Source organism: Zonotrichia leucophrys, chromosome 24 (genome assembly GCF_028769735.1).
Source record: "Zonotrichia leucophrys gambelii isolate GWCS_2022_RI chromosome 24, RI_Zleu_2.0, whole genome shotgun sequence".
Classification (NCBI taxonomy): Eukaryota; Metazoa; Chordata; class Aves; order Passeriformes; family Passerellidae; genus Zonotrichia; species Zonotrichia leucophrys.
Window position 1 is genome coordinate 2,450,107 of NC_088193.1, and position 19,681 is coordinate 2,469,787.

The window sequence follows — 19,681 nt, forward strand, 5'->3', positions numbered from 1 at the left end:
GGCTAGACCCAACCTGTAAAATACAGATTTGAAATGCTAGGAAGTGTCCCCATTCCTGTCTTCATACAAAATCTATTAATTTGGGGCTCTTAGAGGGGAAAAAAAAAAAGAAGCAACAAAATTGCTTCTTGTGAAAGCTCTCAGAGTCTGACCCAAGTGGTCAGGCTTCAGAATTTGATCCAACATCTTAGAAAAACAGGTTCTGTCCAAAATGCAATGCCAGGTTTAAATGTACCAAAGGTTTAAAAATTGTTGTGTTAAAAAAAAAAAAAAAAAAAAAAGTGGGTCCCTTCCAGCTGAGGATATTCTGGGATGCTCAGGAGTGGCAGGATGTGATTTCTGAATTTTCACTCGCTGCAGGATGTGCTGAACAGGGTCAGGTTGTGTAGTGGTGTTTGAGGGTCCCAGGATGAGGGAAAAGATGAGAATCTTGACTCCATGTTTCAGAAGGCTGATGTATTATTTTATGATATATATTATATTAAAATAAAATTATACATTAAAACTATACTAAAGGATAAAAGAAGGGATTTCATGAGGAGGCTTGAAAGGAATAGAAAAGAATGATGATAAAATCTTGTGACTGCTCACAGCCTCGACACAGGTGGCTGTCATTGGTCATCAAGTAAAAACCATTTAACAATTCTCCAAATCACATTCCAAAGCAGCAAAACATGGGGAAGCTGAAACTTCTCAGGAGAAAATATCCTGGGAAAAGGATTTTTCATAATAAATAAAGGATTTTTCATAAACTATGTCTGTGACGAGGTTGAGAGGGAAATCGGGATGATTTTTACTCCGAGGTGAAACTTTTTATTCATTCATTTATTTATTTATTCGTTGCTCCGTGCTGCCCACAGCTCCTGGTACCGATGGAACCAGCCCACCTACCTCCACTGAGAGCTGGAGCAGCGAGGGCAGGAGCAGCTCTGCCTCCAGGCCGTGCAGCACCCATGGGTGATGCTCGGGGCCTCCAGTGCCTTCCACGGCCGCCTGCGCCAGGATCCGCCAGCAGCGGGGCTGTGCCGGGACTCAAACTGCAGCCCAGCCCCACAGTGGCACTGTCCCCCTTCCCCAGCCCCACAGTGGCACTGTCCCCTTGGCCAAGCCCCCACAGTGGCACTGTCCCCCTTCCCCAAGCCCCCACAGTGGCACTGTCCCCCTTCCCCAAGCCCCACAGTGGCACTGTCCCCCTTCCCCCCCACAGCCCCACCCACAGTGGCACTGTCCCCCTTCCAAGCCCCCACAGTGGCACTGTCCCCCTTCCCCAAGCCCCCACAGTGGCACTGTCCCCCTTCCCCAGCCCACAGTGGCACTGTCCCTCCTAACCCCAAGTAGCCCTCCAACAGTGGCACTGTCCCCTCCTCCCACCACAGGACTGCCCCTCCCCAACCCAGTGGCACTGTCCCCTTGGCCAAGCCCCCACGGTGGCACTGTCCCCCTTCCCCAATTCCCCACAGTGGCACTGTCCCCCTTCCCCAGCCCCCACAGTGGCACTGTCCCCCTTGGCCAAGCCCCACAGTGGCACTGTCCCCCTTCCCCAGCCCCACAGTGGCACTGTCCCCTCCTCCCAAGCCCCCAGAGTGGCACTGTCCCCCTTCCCCAAGCCCCCAGAGTGGCACTGTCCCCTTGGCCAAGCCCCCACAGTGGCACTGTCCCCCTTCCCCAGCCCCACAGTGGCACTGTCCCCCTCCAATTCCCAAAGCCCCCCCCCCACAGTGGCACTGTCCCCCTTCCCAAGCCCCCACAGTGGCACTGTCCCCCTTCCCCAGCCCCACAGTGGCACTGTCCCCCTTCCCCAATTCCCCACAGTGGCACTGTCCCCTTGGCCAAGCCCCACAGTGGCACTGTCCCCCTTCCCCAGCCCCACAGTGGCACTGTCCCCCTTCCCCAAGCCCCCACAGTGGCACTGTCCCCTTGGCCCAGCCCCACAGTGGCACTGTCCCCCTTCCCAAGCCCCCACGAGTGGCACTGCTTACCCCCTGTCCGGCCAAGCCCCCACAGTGGCACTGTCCCCTCCCAAGCCCCACGTGGCCGCCCTTCCCTTCCCAGTGCACGCTCCACCCCACAGGGCACTGTCCCTTCCAAGCCCAAGGCACTGTCCCTCTGCAACCCCACGTGCACTGTCCCCGCCGCTCTCCTCGCATGGCTCCTCCGCTTGCAGCGCCGCATCCTCCCGGGCAGGGCTCCTGTGCAGGACTCTCCTCTCTCTCTCTGTCTCTGTCTCTCTTTTCTCTGTCCCCCATGGCGTCCCAGGGGTCCCCAAAAGGAAGGAGGGTCCCTCCTGCTGTCCCTGTCACGCACAGCCCCCAAACTGAGCCGAGGTTTGAGTTCATTTCACCGCAGCCCCGTGGCTGGGTGGGAGCCTTGGTTTGCCCCCAAGGCTCTCCATCCACTTGCTTTGCTCCTGCTCCCTTTCTAAAGGTGCTTTTTTGTTGTTTTATTTTTCTTCCTTTTTTTTTTTTAATTAAGTATTTTAGAGCCTTCTTATTTTTTCCTTTAAAAAAAAACAACAAACAAATAACCAAAAAAAAAAATTGTCTTTTGCAAAACTTGTGTCCAGGTCTTGTTATTGCTGGAAACCTTGGGGGAAATTGGGATTTGTGTTGATTTACACAAATGAATGGGATGAAAATGAGTCTTGACCTTCTCTTTTTAATTTTTTTCCTCTTTTATTGGGTTTTATCTGATACCAAATAACAACAAGCATCTATTGAGATGCCCTCTGGTCTTTGAGCTGGAAGGAATTTATTTTCTGTTCTCTGTTTTTGTGCTCACATACTATTGCTTGAGGTTGGTGTGTGCAAGTGGTTGGGAATTCCATAAGATTCCAAAGGAAAAGTCAATTTTCACAGCCAATGGTTACAAATCCACTCTTGTGTCTCCTTTCTTTTTAATTAATTTTGGCTGATGTGGGTATTTAAGATTTGCAGATAAGGACAAATTTAAACACCGATCTGAACCTTTGGGCCACTCTGTCTTATTTTACTTCCTGCATGACCTTGGAGAAAGGACTTGATCCCTGATAGGCAATGATGATGAAAATCCAATTTCCTTCTCCCAGTGCTCAATTTGTGCCAAACTGCAGAATTTAGGAATTTATGAACTTCACAGCTGATTCTCCTGCCACCCATCACTGAGGACATTTATTAACCCAAACCCCTGCACTGCTGTAGTTTCCAGCTTGCTTCCACTGTGAAAATTTTTAATTATTTAATAGATTATCAGCAATTATTTCCACAGTGAGCTCTGATTGTCTTCATAACCTTGACCTTACCCAGGAATTCCTGAATTAACTCCTGGGAGCTGAGCTGCAATTTGTATTTTGCCTTCAGAGTCAAGTGACCTGGTCCAGGCTTGCAGAGGTTTGTGAGCCCCTGGATCAAAAGGGATTAAAAATAAAATTAAATCAGCTATTTCCAATAATCTCTTTACAATTTACTGTACATCCACATGCTCTTAGAGCCTTGAGAAGATACATTAAAATCCAAATTTGCCTTCTGTTCCAAACCATTCCATTTGGTTCTCAGCAATTCCTCCAAGTCATTTGCTCCCACCTGCACGAATTTTGGAATAATGTTCCAAAATAAAAAACAAACTGGGAGGGAAACCACCAATGTGTTAAAAGCTAAATAACAGCACCTGCACGTGAATATTTAATTAAAAATAAAATTAAATCAGCTATTTCCAATAATATATTTACAATTTAATGTACATCCACATGCTCTTAGAGCCTTGAGAAGACACATTAAAATCCACATTCAGTTGGATTTTAGGTAGGCTTCTATTCCAAACCATTCCATTTGGTTCTCAGCAATTCCTCCAAGTCATTTGCTCCCACCTGCACGAATTTTGGAATAATGTTCCAAAAACAAAAACAAACTGGGAAGGAAACCACCATGTGTTAAAAGCCGAATAACAGCACCTGCATGTGAATATTTAATTAAAAATAAAATTAAATCAGCTGTTTCCAATAATCTATTTACAATTTAATGTACATCCACACGCTCTTAGAGCCTTGAGAAGACACATTAAAATCCACATTCAGTTGGATTTTAGGTAGGCTTCTATTCCAAACCATTCCATTTGGTTCTCAGCAATTCCTCCAAGTCATTTGCTCCCACCTGCACGAATTTTGGAATAACGTTCCAAAAACAAAAACAAACTGGGAGGGAAACCACCAATGTGTTAAAAGCGGAGTAGCAGCACCTGCACGTGAATATTTCCACTGAGATCAAGGCCAAGCTGTGCCAGGCGTTGTACAAAAACATCCTGAGGGTTCCTCTCCTCCCCAAAGTTTACAAACACAACGACAAATCCCTGGGATCTATTGATAAACTGGCCCCGAGTGGGAAAACAAACAGCAGCAGTTTGTTTGCTCCACACAAAGCTCCAGCTGGAAGGGGAAGAGCTTCGCTCCCCTGGCACCCAGGAACGATTCCAGAGAGCATCTGAGGGATTCCAGAGCAGCAGAGCAGGAAATTCCAGCTTTCCAGGAGCGGGAGTCACCTCCCACGGCCACAGGGAACAATGCAGGTCCCTGTGGGAACTCGGTGACCTCCTGAGCTGAGCCTGGAGCTTCTGCCCCTCTCCAAGGCTGGGCTGCCTCATAAAGTGACATTCAGCAGTGCCCAAGTTCAAGCAAGGCTGGGGAGAACTGGAAAATTAACAATATTTTATTTATTTTATTGTTCATTTATTTCTTTCCACCTGTGAGGAGAGGGAATGCAAGCTGGGGGAATGTTCCCCATGGAATGTGCCTGGAGCATCCCAGTGCCTTGTCTCTCCAAGGAGAGCTGCTGTGCCTGGGCTACCTCATAAATTGACATTCAGAACTTCCCAGGTTCAAGCAAGGCTGGGGAGAAGTGGAAAATTAACAATTTTTTGTTGGTATTTAATATTTTTTTATTGTTCATTTATTTCTTTCCACCTGTGAGGAGAGGGAATGCAAGCTGGGGGAATGTTCCCCATGGAATGTGCCTGGAGCATCCCTGTGCCTGCCCCTCTCCAAGGAGAGATGCTGTGGCTCATAAATTGACATTTAGCACTGCCCAACATCAAGCAAGGCTGGGGAGAATTGGAAAATTAACAAATTTTTGTATTTAATTTTTTTATTGTTTATTTACGTCTTTCCTCCTCTGATTTCCACCTGTGAGGAGAGGGAATGCAAGCTGGGGGAATGTTCCCCATGGAATGTGCCTGGAGCATCCCTGTGCCTGCCCCTCTCCAAGGAGAGATGCTGTGGCTCATAAATTGACATTTTGCATTTCCCAAGTTCAGGCAAGGCTGGGGAGAACTGGAAAATTAACGATTTTTTTTTGTTGGTATTTAATTTATTTTATCGTTCATTTATTTCTTTCCTCCTCTGATTTCCACCTGTGAGGAGAGGGAGTGCGAGCTAGGGGGATATTCCTTGTCCTTCCCAGGTTTTCTTGTGGCCTGAAGGGAGATTTTGAGCATTTCTCAGTGCCCAAATGATGATCCCTCATCGTTCTTGATGCTCCCAACCTCGGGATTTCCAGCTCTGGTAGAACTGGAATGGATCCTAACAGTCCAATAAAACATTTTAGCTTGAATTCAGGCTCAGCTTTACAGATGCTCAAACTGCAGTGGGATCCTCTTTCTCTGTGCTGGAGGTCCTGCTTTAAAATGCTGGAAAAAGAGACAAAAATCAGCAAGTTTTAGCTCAAATATAACAACAACCAATAATCTGCAATCCAGTTAAAAGGATATTTGAGTGTGTAACTCACAGGAGCATCCTGTGCAGCACACATGGCAATTCTCACTGGGAAGGGCTCTTGTGCTCTCAGTGGTTTCACTCCCATTTTCAATTCAAAATTCTAGGAAAGGAGACAAAAATCAGCAAGTTTTAGCTCAAATGTAAGAACAACCTATAATCTATGATCCAATTAAAAGGATATTTGAGTGTGTAACTCACAGGAGCATCCTGTGCAGCACACATGGCAGATCTCACTGGGAAGGGGGAGAAATGGTTCAAAATGCTAGAAAAGGAGACAAAAATCAGCAAGTTTTAGCTCAACTATAAAAACAACCTATAATCCATGATCCATTTAAAAGAATATTTGAGTGTGTAACTCACAGGAGCATCCTGCGGAGTGCAGCACACACAGGAGATCTCATTGGGAAGGGCTCTTGTGCTCTCAGTGGTTTCACTCCCATTTTCACTTCAAAATTCTAGAAAAGGAGACAAAAATCAGCAAGTTTTAGCTGAGCTCTGGCTGCAGGGGAAATTTGGGTTGTTTTGGGGACACAGTGTCAGATTTTAAAGCAAACTGAGTCAGGGATGACACAGCCCTGACACAGCACAGCCCTGTCCTGTTACTCACTGCCAGCCACGAACTTGGCCCCAGCTCAGCTCCTGCCTCGCTCATCCTGTTCTGCACCTTCTGTGTCACATCACCCGAGTGTCCAGCACCACTCCCAGCCCGGCCTGAACCCTCCTCATCCTCCTCATCCTCCCCTCCCTGCAACCCGCACAAACGGAGAGAGATTGGAAGAAGACTCCAGGACACTCGGCAAAACAATAGAAAAATAAACAAAAGGAAGAAAAGAAGATAAGAGACAGCACTCATCCAGCTCATCCAGCTTTATCTCCACACCTCCCAGTCCTCCATCCTCTCATCTCCCCTCCTGCAACCCACAACGAGAGACTGGAAGAAGACTCCAGACGCTCGCAAACAACAGAAAAATAAAGAAGATAAAGAGCACCAGCACCTCCCATCCAGCCTCATCCAGCTTTATTCTCCATCACCTCCGAGTCCCTCCTCATCCTCCCCTGCCTGCAATCCGCACAAAGGTGCTCCCTGTACTCCCAGCTGAGAGAAAGGTTGGAAGAAGACTCCAGGACACTCAGCAAAACAATAGAAAAAAATAGAAGTAAAGAAGATAAAGAACGCCAGCACCTCCCATCCAGCCTGACCCAGCTTTATTTATGTGCAATCCGCACAAAGGTGCTCCCTGTACTCCCAGCTGAGATTGGAAGACTCCAGGACGCTTGGCAAAAAAAAAAAAAAAAAAAAAAAAAAAATAGAAATATAAATAAAAGGAAGAAAAGAAGATAAAGAGCACCAGCACCTCCCACCCAGCCTGATCCAGCTTCATTCCCCATCACCAGGGAGGAACACGCCCAGCCGAAATAAAGTCTGTGCTCTCCGGGACGGCTCCAGCCGGGCGAGCCGGGGCTGGGCGGAGGTACCGAGCGCTTGTTCCCGCTTCCCCCGCCCCGTCCCCCTTCCCTGCCCGGCCCTGGTCCTGCCCCGGGGGCGGACAGGGATGCTCGGAGCGGAGCTGCGAGCTCCGGGGCAGGGACAGCGGGGCAGGGACAGCGGGGATGCGGCGGAGCATCCTCGGGAGATGCGGAGGGGCCGGGCCGGGCCGGGCCGGGCCGGGCTGGGCTGGGTGGGCAGGGCTGGGAAGGGCCGGGCAGAGCTGGGCAGGGCTGGGAAGGGACGATAAAAAGCTCCCGGAGCTCTGGCACCGCCTCCCCACCCGGGCAGCCCCAGCCGGGCGCAGGTGCCGGGAGCGCCGAGCCGGAGCGGGGTGAGGATTTGGGGTTTTGGGGTACCCCCGAGCCGGGATGGGGATGGGGTCTGGTCCGGTCCCTCCTGCTGCCAAAGCGCCTCTGCCCTCAGAGGGAGGGCTGGGGTTGTGGTTTGTTTTCCCGTTGGGGAAAGTTGGAGGCGGCGCTCACGGCAGGGGGACCGGGTTTGTTCTGCTTTTTGTGGGGTTTTTCCCCACGCTGTCCGCGATTTCCGTGGGTGGGCTGGGTGCTCGGGATGGGCAGGGCTCTCTGCCCTGCTGACGCTGTCCCTCCGTGCCCAGCAGGATGGTTCCCATCGCCCTGGAGGTGAGCTGCAGCTTTGCCGCCTGGCTGTGTCTCTACAGCTGCCTCTGCCGCTGGAACCGGCAGCGCTCCTGCAAGTGGAGCTGTCGCCTGGTGACCCTCCTGCACGGGCTCATTGTCACCTGCCTCTCGGGCTATGTCCTGTTCCTGGATGGCCCCTGGCCCCTGACCCACGCAGGTATGGCTGCAATCTCACCCTCACCTGAGCTCACCTCTCACAGGTGGAGGTAGGGGCTGATTTCCTCTCCTCTCACAGCTGTGTGTTTGGGGCCAAATTTTAATTCCACTGCTTCTTTTTCCACCACTTCTCACTGTTAATCCCTTTATTATTTTAATTTTTGGTTTTTTTGGCTTGTCCATGTACGAATTGGAAGTTTCCAGGTTGGCAGCTTGAGTTTATCACAGCATCAGGCGTAGCAAGGCATGAAGAACAAAGTGTTTTTACATCTTGAAGGGTCCAATAACTCCTGAAATTCATCTGCAGGGTTTTGCTGTCCTTAAATCTCAGATGGTGCTGCTGATGGAGATCTGGCTGTCCTAAAAGGCTGGAAGGAGAAGGGAAGAAGTGGTGGGGCAGGATGGGATGGGTGTGCTGGGCAAGCAGAACCAAATATTGGCACCTGATAGTGCCAAATAATTCCTGGCACTTGGATAAGGCTGGAAATTCAGGAGGAGAGAAGCACAATCGACCTGTACTGATCTATAAAGCAGAAAAATAGAAAATCTTAAAATAGAAAAATCTTAAATAAAACCCTGAGCTTATGCCTGTCTTCCATTCCAGGTTCACCAAACGCCCCTCTCCAGGTCCACGTGCTGGGCAGGCTGGGGTGTGAAGGGGAAGCAGAACCAAATATTGCCACCTAATTCCTGGCACTACTTGGATAATGTTGGAAATTCAGGAGGAGAGAAGCACGATTGATCTATAAAGCAGAAAAATCGAAAATTTTATAATAGGACAATCTTAAATAGAACCCCCCATCTTACTCACACCTTCCATTGCAGGCTCACCAAACACCCCTCTCCAGATCCACCTAATAGTGCCAAATAATTCCTGGCACTTGGATAAGGCTGGAAATTCAGGAGGAGAGAAGCACAATTGGCCTGTACTGGTCTATAAAGCAGAAAAATAGAAAAAATCTTAAATAAAACCCCAGTCTTATGCACACTTTCTATTCCAGGTTCACCAAACACCCCTCTCCAGGTCCACGTGCTGGGCAGGCTGGGGTGTGAAGGGGAAGCAGAACCAAATATAATACATATATTAGGTGGCTCCTAATAGTGCCAAATAATTCCTGGCACTTGGATAAGGCTGGAAATTTGGGAGGTTAGACGCACAATCGACCTGTACTGATCTATAAAGCAGAAAAATAGAAAAATCTTAAATCAAACCCCGATCTTATGCACACCTTCCATTGCAGGCTCACCAAACACCCCTCTCCAGATCCACGTGCTCTCCCTGACCTTGGGCTACTTCATCTTTGACCTGGGCTGGTGCCTGTACTTCCAGACCGAGGGGGACCTGATGCTGCTCCACCACACGCTGAGCATCTGCGGCATGATCCTGGTGCTGGGGCTGGGCAAATCGGCCACGGAGGTGAACGCCGTGGTGTTTGTCAGCGAAATCACCAACCCCCTGCTCCAGACCCGCTGGTTCCTGCGGGAGATGGGCTCCTACCACACTGCCCTGGGCACGCTGGTGGATTTCCTCTTCGTGCTGCTCTTCCTGGTGCTGCGCATCGGGGCGGGAGCGTGGATCGTGTACGGCATGGTGACGTCCCCAGAACCCAACTGGCTGCTCAAGGCTGGGTGCCTGGCCATGTACGTGGTGTCCTTGGGGTTCATGGTTGAAATCTGTCGCTTTGTGAGGAGGAAATTGTGGAAAAAAGCCCCTTCAGTGGATGCATGATCCCGTCAGGAGTAGCAGTGCGCCTGTGGAAACTGCTTGGCTGCTCGTTAATGGGTTGTAGAGGATGATCCCCTGGCTGCTGGAGCTTGTTCCTGTGAGAAGAACTCCTAAAATGACACAGAAGTGACTTTCTGCTGCCCCTGGAGGAGATGGATCAGTGCCAGGAACATGGACAAGCTGAGGGATTTGAGTGGGAACTGAGGAGCCTGGCACTGATTCCCTGAGTTCTCCAGCAACGCCAGAGATGGTCAACCTGCAACCAATAATTGCACAGTTTGTACGTTCTGTCCTCATTTCCAATGCAGAGTAGAAAAAAATAGGAAAAAACTCCCATTTTCCTGCCAGTGGCTGGGGGCCTGGCCATGTACGTGGTGTCCTTGGGGTTCATGGTGGAAATCTGTCACTTTGTGAGGAGGAAATTGTGGAAAAAAGCCCCTTCAGTGGATGCATGATCCCGTCAGGAGTAGCAGTGCGCCTGTGGAAACTGCTTGGCTGCTCGTTAATGGGTTGTAGAGGATGGCTGGAGCTGGCTCCTGTGAAAAGAACTCCTAAAATGACACAGAAGTGACTTTCTGCTGCCCCTGGAGGAGGTGGATCAGTGCCAGGAACATGGACAAGCTGAGAGAAAAGGGATTTGAGTGGGGGCTGAGGAGCCTGGCACTGATTCCCTGAGTTCTCCAGCAACGCCAGAGATGGTCAACCTGCAACCAATAATTGCACAGTTTGTATGTTCTGTCCTCATTTCCAATGCAGAGTAGAGAAAAATATGAAAAAATCCCAAACATTTTCCTGCCAGTGGGACTGGGTAAGGGGCAAAGACTTCCTGAGCCTCACCCTCCTTAATAATCCTGGATTTGGACAATGTGTAAATACTCGAGTGAAAGACTCTGAACGAGACTGAAGTGCTTGCAGGGTGTAGTGGAGTTGTCCTTTGAGTGTGAAGTGATGGCACTCAAGGTGAGGCAGTGTTTTACCTCCTTGTTTTTAATGACGCATTTCCTTTACTGCTTTTTTAACACTTCCATTGGGTGCTGATCTCAGAGCAGAGTGATTTCTCTGGGACTGACTCAGGCCCTCACAAACAAAGGTCAGGAATTAGAATTATGCCAATAAACTCCATGAGCAGGTGCTGGCCTGGGCTGGGATTGCTTAAGAAGAATAATCAGGATTTTTGTGGGAGAGGGAGGACAGTGAAGATCCCCCCTGGATGCTCTTTCTGTTCTGGGGCTGGCTCATTTGCAAGCTGAATTCATGGCTAATGAGTCAAAAATGTGATTATTTCCAGGAATGTTTAGGCACCAGCAGGTCTCAGAGCATGTGACAGTTCTTTCATTTTCTTTACCTCTCAGAATCGTGTTCTCACCTTTTCCCTGGGGTTTTAATGTGAATTTCCCTCTGTTCAAGGCCACAGTTCAGATTTAGCTCCTCCAAAAGCCTCGCTGAGAGCTGAGAAGCGAAAGCAGGGGTGAGGGAGGGGAGCAGTGGGGACGCGGCTCCTGCACTGCCTTTATCTCTGAATTTGGCTCTGTTCAGGGCAGATATCAGCCTCTGGCTGGGGCTCCTCAAGGTGCCTGGAGAGATTAAAAAATAACCTGAAATAACCTCAACTTTGGGCACGTCCGCTGAAGGCATTGCAGCTGTGAACCCGGGCGAGTTCCTGGGCCGATGTTTTTTGGGACAGCAGGAGCCAGAGTGGCCTCCTGAGGTGTGGGCACCTGCCAGGCTCTCTGTGTTCCTTCCAAAACCTCCTCTGAGTCATGGAACTTCTAATAAAGTCATGTTCTCCTTTGAAAAAGAACCGATGGCCGCGATGTTCTTTTGTTCTGGGTCTTGAGGGGAGGCTGAGGATGCCAAAGCCGCTGGAGCATTCCCTCTGTGCAGCTCAGGAACAGAGAGGTGCTGAGGAAATGAGGCCAGGCTGGAGCTGTGGGGCTCAGCTGGAGCTCAGGTTTGTGAGCAAGGCACCCACAACCTGCTTTGCTCATTAATCGGTGCTGCAGAGGGATGGGGAGCCCCCAAACCGAGGAGTTTTCTCCCCATAAATTATAACGATAATAACTTAAATTCTGTTCATGCCCTCCTCCATCCCAGGGGTGCTTCTGTTTTCTCTCTGCCTCTCTGGTTTTCACTGGGGCAGTGCCCAGTTCATAAGAATTGCAGGGTAATTGTGGTTTTCTTAGAGAAGCAATCAAAAGCATCTTGGGGGTTATAAGGTGCCCTAACTCACCACTGAGTGGCTGTTTCTGGTGGTTTCTGCTCCTGCTGGGCCAGGGCTCTGCTGTGTGGAATTGAGGAGAGCCTGGATTGGTTTTCAATGAGAAAATCCTCTTGTTTCAGCTGAAAGACAGTACTGGAGAGTATCCCAGGGCACCCAGACTGCTGGTGTGCAACCAGAGTCACCTGGGGAGGGTTGGTGTAAAATGAGTGCCCTCAGGTTCTCATCTGCCACATCTCACCCAAGGGTAAGTTTAGTGCTGAACCCTCTAATGTGTTGATAGAAAATCACCCAGCTCCACTAGCCCACTGTATTTCTTATTTCAAATAATGTGATTTTTCGTGCTTTTAATCTGTCAGATATCCCTGAGGGCTTTTCCAGCCACAAAAGCTGAGTTTTAGTAGCATTCTATTGAACTCCCAGGTTTCCAGCTCTTGTTTATTCCCAGTTTAACTGTGGACAAGGAGTTTCCCAGTGTGGGTAAGATAATAAATACATTCTGATAAGATAATAAATACATCCTGTGATGCTTTTCAGTGCTGTGAGCTCTGGTTACAGCTCCAGGAGGGCAGAGGGAGGCTGTGGCTGCACTAAATGAGGCAGCAGCGTGCAAACAACCGTCTGCAGAGGCTCCTGCCCTGAGCTGTTTTGCTGAACTCTGTTCATCCAGTGCAGCCCATTGAAATGGCTGACTCTGCACAAAGCAAACAGGAAAATTGGTGTATGAAGCTGCACCTCACTTCTGGTACAATCCACAGGGAGAGGGTTTCACTTGCTGCCTTGCACCTCCCCGTGCAAAGTTTATGAAAAAAAAAAAAATCCTCCACAATTTCTGTGTGTCCCGCATCCTGCATGAAACGATCTGTGCGTTGTTAAAACGCTGAGTGCTCCTCTGTGAACATCTCTGTTTTTCTTCCTGGCTGCTCACAGAATCTCACAGTGGTTTGGGTTGGAAGGGACCTTAAAGATCATCTCATCTTATCCCAAAAATCCCGTTTCTATCCCAGGTTGCTCCCATCCATGGCCTTGGGCACTTCCAGGGCGGGCACAGCTTCTCTGGGAATTCCCTCCCAGCTCCTCATCACCCTCACAGCCAAGAATTTTATTTTTTTCCTAATATTCCACCTACCCATGCTCCTAATGTGAAAATGCCCTATAATCTCCTGTCTGTTCACACTTTTCTTTTTCCTGAGCTAAATATCAAAGCAGCTCCATCTCAGGTGTACGTTGTACTATTAGTACGTGTACTATTACGGTGTTACTGGTGGTACTATTAGTACGTTGTACTATTAGTACGTAACACCTGTGGTTACTATTAGTACGTTGTACTATTAGTACGTGTACTATTTTGTGTACGTTGGTCTCTGGGTTTGTATCTGACTTTGCTAATGCTGGGGCTCAGGAGGTGAAACTGAAATGCATAGATGTCCTTTTTCAATGATGTCTGAAAAAAACACGTACAGGTGTTACTGAGGCTGCTGGAGGGCCAGCAAAGGTGAGGGAGGCACGATGAGACCTCAGATGAGGCAAATGCGCTATAAATGCTCACCAGGATGTGCTGAAATAGCAGGAGGATGAGCGTTTCGGAGCAGTAGGAGCCTGCACCCGGCCTGAACTGGAAAAGTAAGATCTGTATCTTGGTGAATACGCAGCTGAAAGCACTAATTATGAGAGCTGTAAAAGGCAGGTCAAACCGCTCCCACCCTGCGCATTTCAAAAGGTAAAACTTGACGGGATGAAGGAAAAAAACCAACCCTGCGTTTTTGGGCGTGAGAGGTTGTTTTGACTGTAACTCATGAAAGGTGGAGGAACTTTTGTAGCTGCTTTAGTGTCCTGCTTAAACCGGGAATTTGGGATGTGGAAGGCAGCGGAGAGAATGGGCAGTGCTGAATGCCTGCGGTGAGAAGCAGCACCGGGATGTGAATGGAGATTGCTGCCCTGCCAGGGAGCTCTGCAGAGGCTCTGCTCCCATCGGGAGTGAGGAGAGCAAAGGCTGGGCGTGCTCTGTGCTGTATCTCTGGGGCACACACGGGTGATTGCAGCAGGTGTGGCAGCGATTTCTGTGTCCCCGGGCTGCCCCGTGGGGACACGACCTGGGGTGGCAGCTGGGCTGAGTACCCAGCTGGGTGTTTTCACCTGGAGGAGACAATTTGGGGTCTGCAGCTTCCTCACAGGGGGAGCGCTGATGTCTGTGATCAGGGACAGGCTGGAGCTGTGCCAGCGGAGATTTAGGCTGGAAATAGGGAAAAGAGGGTGCTGTGTGACCGTGTTCACAGGGGTCTGAGGTTGAGGGAAGAGACGAGGATCTGACTCCATGTTTCAGAAGGCTTGATTTATTATTTTATGATATATATTACATTAAAACTATACTAAAAGAATAGAAGAAAGGATTTCATCAGAAGGCTGGCTAAGAATAGAATAGGAAAGAATGATAACAAAGGTTTGTGTCTCAGACAGAGAGTCCGAGCCAGCTGGGCTGTGATTGGCCATTAATTAGAAACAACCACATGAGACCAATCACAGATGCACCTGTTGCATTCCACAGCAGCAGATAATCAATGTCTACATTTTGTTCCTGAGGCCTCCCAGCTTCTCAGGAGGAAAAATCCTAAGGAAAGGATTTTCCATAAAAGATGTCTGTGACAGTGCTGGGCACTGCCCAGGCTCCCCAGGGAATGGGCACAGCCCCAAAAGCTCCAGGAGCTGTAGGACACGGCTCCGAGGCACAGAGTGGGATTGTCGGGGTGCAGGAGCAGGAGCTGGGCTTGCGATTCTGGCGGATCCCTTCCAGCTCAGGGCATCGCAGGATGCAGCAGGGACGGCAGGGATGCCCCTTCCCAGAGGATGTGGGGATTCCCAGGGATGCGCTGCGGTGCCGCGGGTCGCCTTTCCTGCCATCCTGCCGCCCCTATTCCCTCCTTCCGTCCCTCCTCCTCCTCCTCCCCATCCCCATCGCTGCGCTCCCTCCTCCCGGCCGCCAGGTGCCCCTCGGCCGCCGCCGCTCGCTCCGTGATCCGGGGCGGCTCCGGCAGCGCGGCCCGGCAGGTGGGTGCCGGGGAAGGGTCCTGTCCCTGTCCGTGTCCCTTTCCCCGTCCGTGTCCCTGTCCCCGTGCCATGGATGGGGAAGAGGCCGGGGCATCCCGCGGGTGCGGAGGATGCGCCGGGAGTGCGCAGGCGGTGCCCGGGGCTGCGGTTCTGCCCTTGGTGCGGTCCGGGAGCTCCTCCATCTTCCCGCCGGGACTGAAAAAAATGTGGATAACGGGATAACGGGGCTGGGCTGGAGGTGCCCGTGTGGGTTTTAATCGTTTTCGGGGTGTTCTGCACGCCGGGTTTTTAGGCATGTGTGTTTATTGTAGAGGCCGCTTTCATTCTGGGCCTCATTACTACCGGTGATACAAATTATGATATAGATATTAGATACATGGGTACATCGATAATATAGATATTATATAATAGATATAGTATAATAATAAAAATATAATAATATAGTATATATATATTAATTATATTTGCAGCTGTATTATAAATTATAATATAGATAGATATCTATATTATAAATTATAATTATAATATAGATATATAATATTATAATATAATATAGATATTAGATACATGGATACATAGGTAATATAGATATTATATAATAGATATAGTATAATTATAATTATATATATTATATGCTATATGCTATATATTATATAAATATTATGTATGTAATACAAATATATATTATATAAATATATAAAATATATAACATATTATATATATTATAATTATATATTATATATAAAATTATATATCTATATTATAAATTATAATATAGATCGATGTATAAATAATATATATTAGATAATATAGGTATCATATAATAGATATTGTATAATTATATACATATAATTATATATGTTTCTCTCTATATTATAAATTATAGATAGATACATAGATAAAAGATATTAGATACATAGCTATATTGATAATGTAGATATTATATAATAGATATAGTATATCTATTATAACCTAATAGATATTATAGATATTATCGCATATATTATTATGTATAGATACATAATATATGAGACAATGCAAAATAATAAATAGGGAAATACATAATTTTATATGTGATTGCATGTTGTTTGTTAATTTATTGTGTCTATGTATATTATATAGAATTACTTGTTATTTATTATCTAGGATTTTTTGTTATTTATTGTTCTATAATTATTGCTGCTTTTTAAATTATATTGGCCTTCCTAGCGTCAATCCCTTTTGTCACTTTTCCCTTCCTCATCTGCTCTGAGTGTGGAGCTGGAGCAGCAGGGATGTGAACGGCAATGCCTGCTCAGAGCAGTTATCCCATCCCTGTTTCCCCTCCCCGTGTTCCCAAGGCCCATTAAAACAAGATGGATTTGTTTACCCAGCCTCCAGTCCCGCCTGGGAATGCTCCAACAGGCCCGACAGGAAGGTTGGGCTCTGCAGCTCTGACTCCTCATCCCGTGCAGTCCCTCTGGTGCTCCCCAGAGCTGGGCAGCAGCTTTGGCACAACTGGAAACTCCTGTATCCCAAAGCCTGACTCAGCTGCACTGCCCTGGCTGCTCATTTCATGGGAAGGCATTGTATGAACATTTCATGGGAAGGCATTGTATGAACATTTCGTGGGAAGGCATTGTATGAACGAGGTGTAGAATAGAGTAATGTGTGTTTGGAGGGTCTCAGCAACATCCACAAGTGTTTATGTGCTGTAGTTTTGTTCTGGCAATTTGTCTTTTGCTTGTTTGAGAGATTATTGCATAAAGGGAAGATGTATGAAAGAAATACTGCTGAAAAAACCCAAATCTTTATGGACATAGATTCTAATTCTTTTGCATCCAAAAGAGTTGGAGGTTTTGGTGCTAGTAAGGATGAAATGAACCCCGCAGTGAGGAGAATAAAGTGGTTTTCACACAGAGAAAATGAGCCAGGAGCAAGCAGCCCCATCAGGAGCAGCTCTGCACACTCATGGTTGCAGATGAGTGTGGTTGGTTGCAGATGAGTGGGATGGTTATGGAGCAAAGCTGGCACTGGCACAGGCCCTTCTCCTGCTCACTCTGTCCTGCTGTTCCCAGGCCAGGATGCAGTTCCCGCTGCCCCTGCGTGCAGCCTGCAGCCTGCTGGCCTGGTTCTGCCTCTACAAGTGGTTCTGCCACCGCTACCGGCACCGGAGCCTCGAGTGGAGCTGCAGGCTGGTCACCCTGACCCACGGCATCCTGGCCACCTGCCTGTCCGCCTACATCGGCTTCATCGACGGCCCCTGGCCCCTCAGCCACCCAGGTGAGTGAGGAAATCCACGATCCCACCTCCCCTGGGCTTCTCCTTGGTCCCCAGCCTGCTTGAGGTTTGGTGCTGCAGTGATATCTCAGCCCCAGAGAAATGGAGAGCCTGGTACTGTATTTTGCTGTAGTAATGTTCCTCACTCAGGGTCACCAAATATGGAATTTGCAGGCAGCCCCAAGGGAAGAGATGAGAATCCTGGCTCCATGTTTCAGAAAGATGATCTATTATTTTATTATATATATTATATTAAAAGAAAATTGTATACTAAGAGTGTACTAAAAGAAAAGAGAAAGGAGATATCAGAAGGCTAGCAAGGAAAAGAATGGAATGAGAATAAAATCTTGTGACTGACCAGAGAGTCAACTGGACTGTGATTGGCCATTAATTAAAAACAACCACAGGAGCCAATCCTATATCCATAGGTATCAAATCAATACAAGTACTGAATACCCAAAATACAAATAGATATTCATACCTTTGGTACACCAGTATTAATTAAAAACAACCAACATGAACCAATCACAGATGCACCTGTTGCATTCACAGCAGCAGATAACCATTGTTTACATTTTGTTCCTGAGGCCTCCCAGCTTCTCTCAGGAGGAAAAATCCTAAGGAAAGGATTTTCCATAAAAGATGTCTGCAACACACCTCCACGCTTTAAATCTCTATTTTTTACCTTTCAGGCTCACCCAACACAACCCTTCAGGTGCACGGGCTGTGCCTTAGCTTGGGCTACTTCATTTTTGACCTGTGCTGGTGCGTGTACTTCCAGACGGAGGGTGCCCTGATGCTGGCCCACCACCTGGTCAGCATCGTGGGCATCGCCGCCTCCTTGGCGCTGGGCGAGTCGGCCGGCGACGTCAACGCCGTCATCTTCGGCAGCGAGATCACCAACCCGCTGCTGCAGGCCCGCTGGTTCCTCAAGGAGCTGGGCCGCTACCACAGCTTGGCGGGCGACCTGGTGGATTTCCTCTTCGTGGTGCTCTTCACGGGCGTGCGCATCGGCGTGGGGGCCTGGCTGATGTACTGCGAGCTGGCCTCGCCCCGGCCCCGCTGGTACATCAAGCTGGGCGGGGTGGTCATGTACGTGGTGTCCTGGGTGTTCATGGTGAGCATCTGCCGCTTCGCCAGGAGGAAGAGCATCAGCAAGTACCAGGCCTGGAGGAGCCGCAGGAGCCGCGAGCTGGGCTGGAAAACCAACGGGCACCTCAAAGGGCACTGATGGAGGATGAGCAGAATTCCTCGAGTTCACGGGCTGGCAAGGAGGGGATCGTGCCTGGAATGCTGCTGGAGGGAGAGGAGCCAACGCACGTTAGCAGATCTGGAGCCAAATTTATCCCTGGCCTAACTCCACTGAAAGCCATGGAGCTATGCCATGGATTCACTGGGCAGAGCTGGCACGGTGTCCACTGAACGGGAAATTTATAGACTAACATGGCTGTGCAGCAGTTCCCGTGTAAAATGAGGGAGGGTAAGAAGGGCTAATTTATAGACTAACCATGGCTAGTGCAGCAGTGCAGGTGTAAATGGTGATGTGGAGGGAAAGAAGGGCTAATTTATAGATTAAACATGGCTAGTCCAGCAGTGCAGGTGTAAATAGTGATGTGTGTAGCCAGCTCCTTCAAATCTTGGAAGAGAGGAGGAGGTAACACTAGGTCTCCATGTCCTGTGCAGTCTAGGCAGCTAGAGTTCTAGAGTTCTCACCAGAGTTTCATGCTGGTGCAAGAAGTGTTCTAGTGTTGCATCCAAGCTGGGATTCCTGGCTCTTCCACCACCTTGTTGGTGTGCACAGCCTGAACGAGGAGGGAAAGAAGGGCTGATTTTATAGACTAACCATGGCTAGTCCAGCAGTGCAGGTGTAAATAGTGATGAGTGTAGCCAGTTCCTTCAGGATCTTGGAAGAGAGAAGGAGGTAATGCTGGATTCTCCGTGTCCTGTGCAGTCTAGGCAGCTAGAGTGGCTCTTCATGCTGGTAGAAGTGTTCTAGTGTTGCATCCAAGCTGGGATTCCTGGCTCTTCCACCACCTCGTTGGTGTGCACAGCCTGAACGAGGAGGGAAAGAAGGGCTAATTTTATAGAATAACCATGGCTAGTCCAGCAGTGCAGGTGTAAATAGTGATGAGTGTAGCCAGCTCCTTCAGGATCTTGGAAGCTCAGATGAGGTAACACCAGGTCTCCGTGTCCTGGTCAGTCTAGGCAGCTGGAGTGGCTCTCCATGCTGGTGGAAGAAGTGTTCCAGTGTTGATTCCAAGCTGGGATTCCTGGCCCTTCCACCACCTCGTTGTGTGACCTTGGGCAAGTCTCACAGCTGGAACTCTGTGCCTCATTCCCCCTCTGTCACTTGGGGGAGATGGAGCTGCTCCATCTGTTATGCACTTTCAGA

General features: G+C 48.7%; 3 protein-coding genes and 1 long non-coding RNA gene across 10 annotated transcripts in view; 3 read left to right on the forward strand and 1 right to left on the reverse strand.

Moving 5' to 3' along the window:
• Positions 1-1,166, forward strand: part of POU2F3 (POU class 2 homeobox 3) — a 53,245-nt gene extending 52,079 nt beyond the window's left edge. Inside the window, 1 exon segment of the mRNA XM_064732029.1 lies at positions 861-1,166. Within this exon segment, the coding sequence (XP_064588099.1) occupies positions 861-900 (40 nt within the window). The 3' untranslated portion in view covers positions 901-1,166.
• A 3,743-nt stretch (positions 1,167-4,909) lies between these two features.
• LOC135457524 (uncharacterized) lies at positions 4,910-7,324 on the reverse strand. 2 transcript variants are annotated; one of them, XR_010442741.1, is made up of 4 exons: positions 7,090-7,324; positions 6,101-6,195; positions 5,939-6,002; positions 4,910-5,652 (listed from the first exon to the last, which is right to left on the reverse strand). It is a non-coding gene; the product is annotated as an uncharacterized LOC135457524 (long non-coding RNA). The 2 variants fall into 2 exon arrangements; XR_010442740.1 differs by lacking the exon at positions 7,090-7,324 and adding an exon at positions 6,736-6,859.
• On the forward strand, positions 6,860-11,564 carry LOC135457523 (TLC domain-containing protein 5-like). 4 transcript variants are annotated; one of them, XM_064732177.1, is made up of 3 exons: positions 6,860-7,212; positions 7,843-8,042; positions 9,283-11,564. In XM_064732177.1, exons 2-3 carry the CDS (start codon positions 7,847-7,849, stop codon positions 9,768-9,770), a joined length of 684 nt encoding a protein of 227 aa, XP_064588247.1. In that variant the 5' UTR covers positions 6,860-7,212; positions 7,843-7,846; the 3' UTR covers positions 9,771-11,564. The 4 variants fall into 4 exon arrangements, with proteins under 4 accessions (XP_064588247.1, XP_064588245.1, XP_064588244.1 ...); XM_064732175.1 differs by having other exon boundaries at positions 6,861-7,212; positions 7,846-8,042; XM_064732174.1 differs by lacking the exon at positions 6,860-7,212 and adding an exon at positions 7,481-7,560 and having other exon boundaries at positions 7,846-8,042.
• A 610-nt stretch (positions 11,565-12,174) lies between these two features.
• Positions 12,175-18,702, forward strand: LOC135457419 (TLC domain-containing protein 5-like). Of its 3 annotated transcripts, none has more exons than XM_064731984.1 (3): positions 12,175-12,232; positions 17,088-17,292; positions 17,982-18,702. In XM_064731984.1, exons 1-3 carry the CDS (start codon positions 12,191-12,193, stop codon positions 18,518-18,520), a joined length of 786 nt encoding a protein of 261 aa, XP_064588054.1. In that variant the 5' UTR covers positions 12,175-12,190; the 3' UTR covers positions 18,521-18,702. The 3 variants fall into 3 exon arrangements, with proteins under 3 accessions (XP_064588054.1, XP_064588052.1, XP_064588055.1); XM_064731982.1 differs by lacking the exon at positions 12,175-12,232 and adding an exon at positions 14,848-15,030; XM_064731985.1 differs by lacking the exon at positions 12,175-12,232 and adding an exon at positions 15,057-15,268.
• Positions 18,703-19,681: the final 979 nt, after the last annotated feature.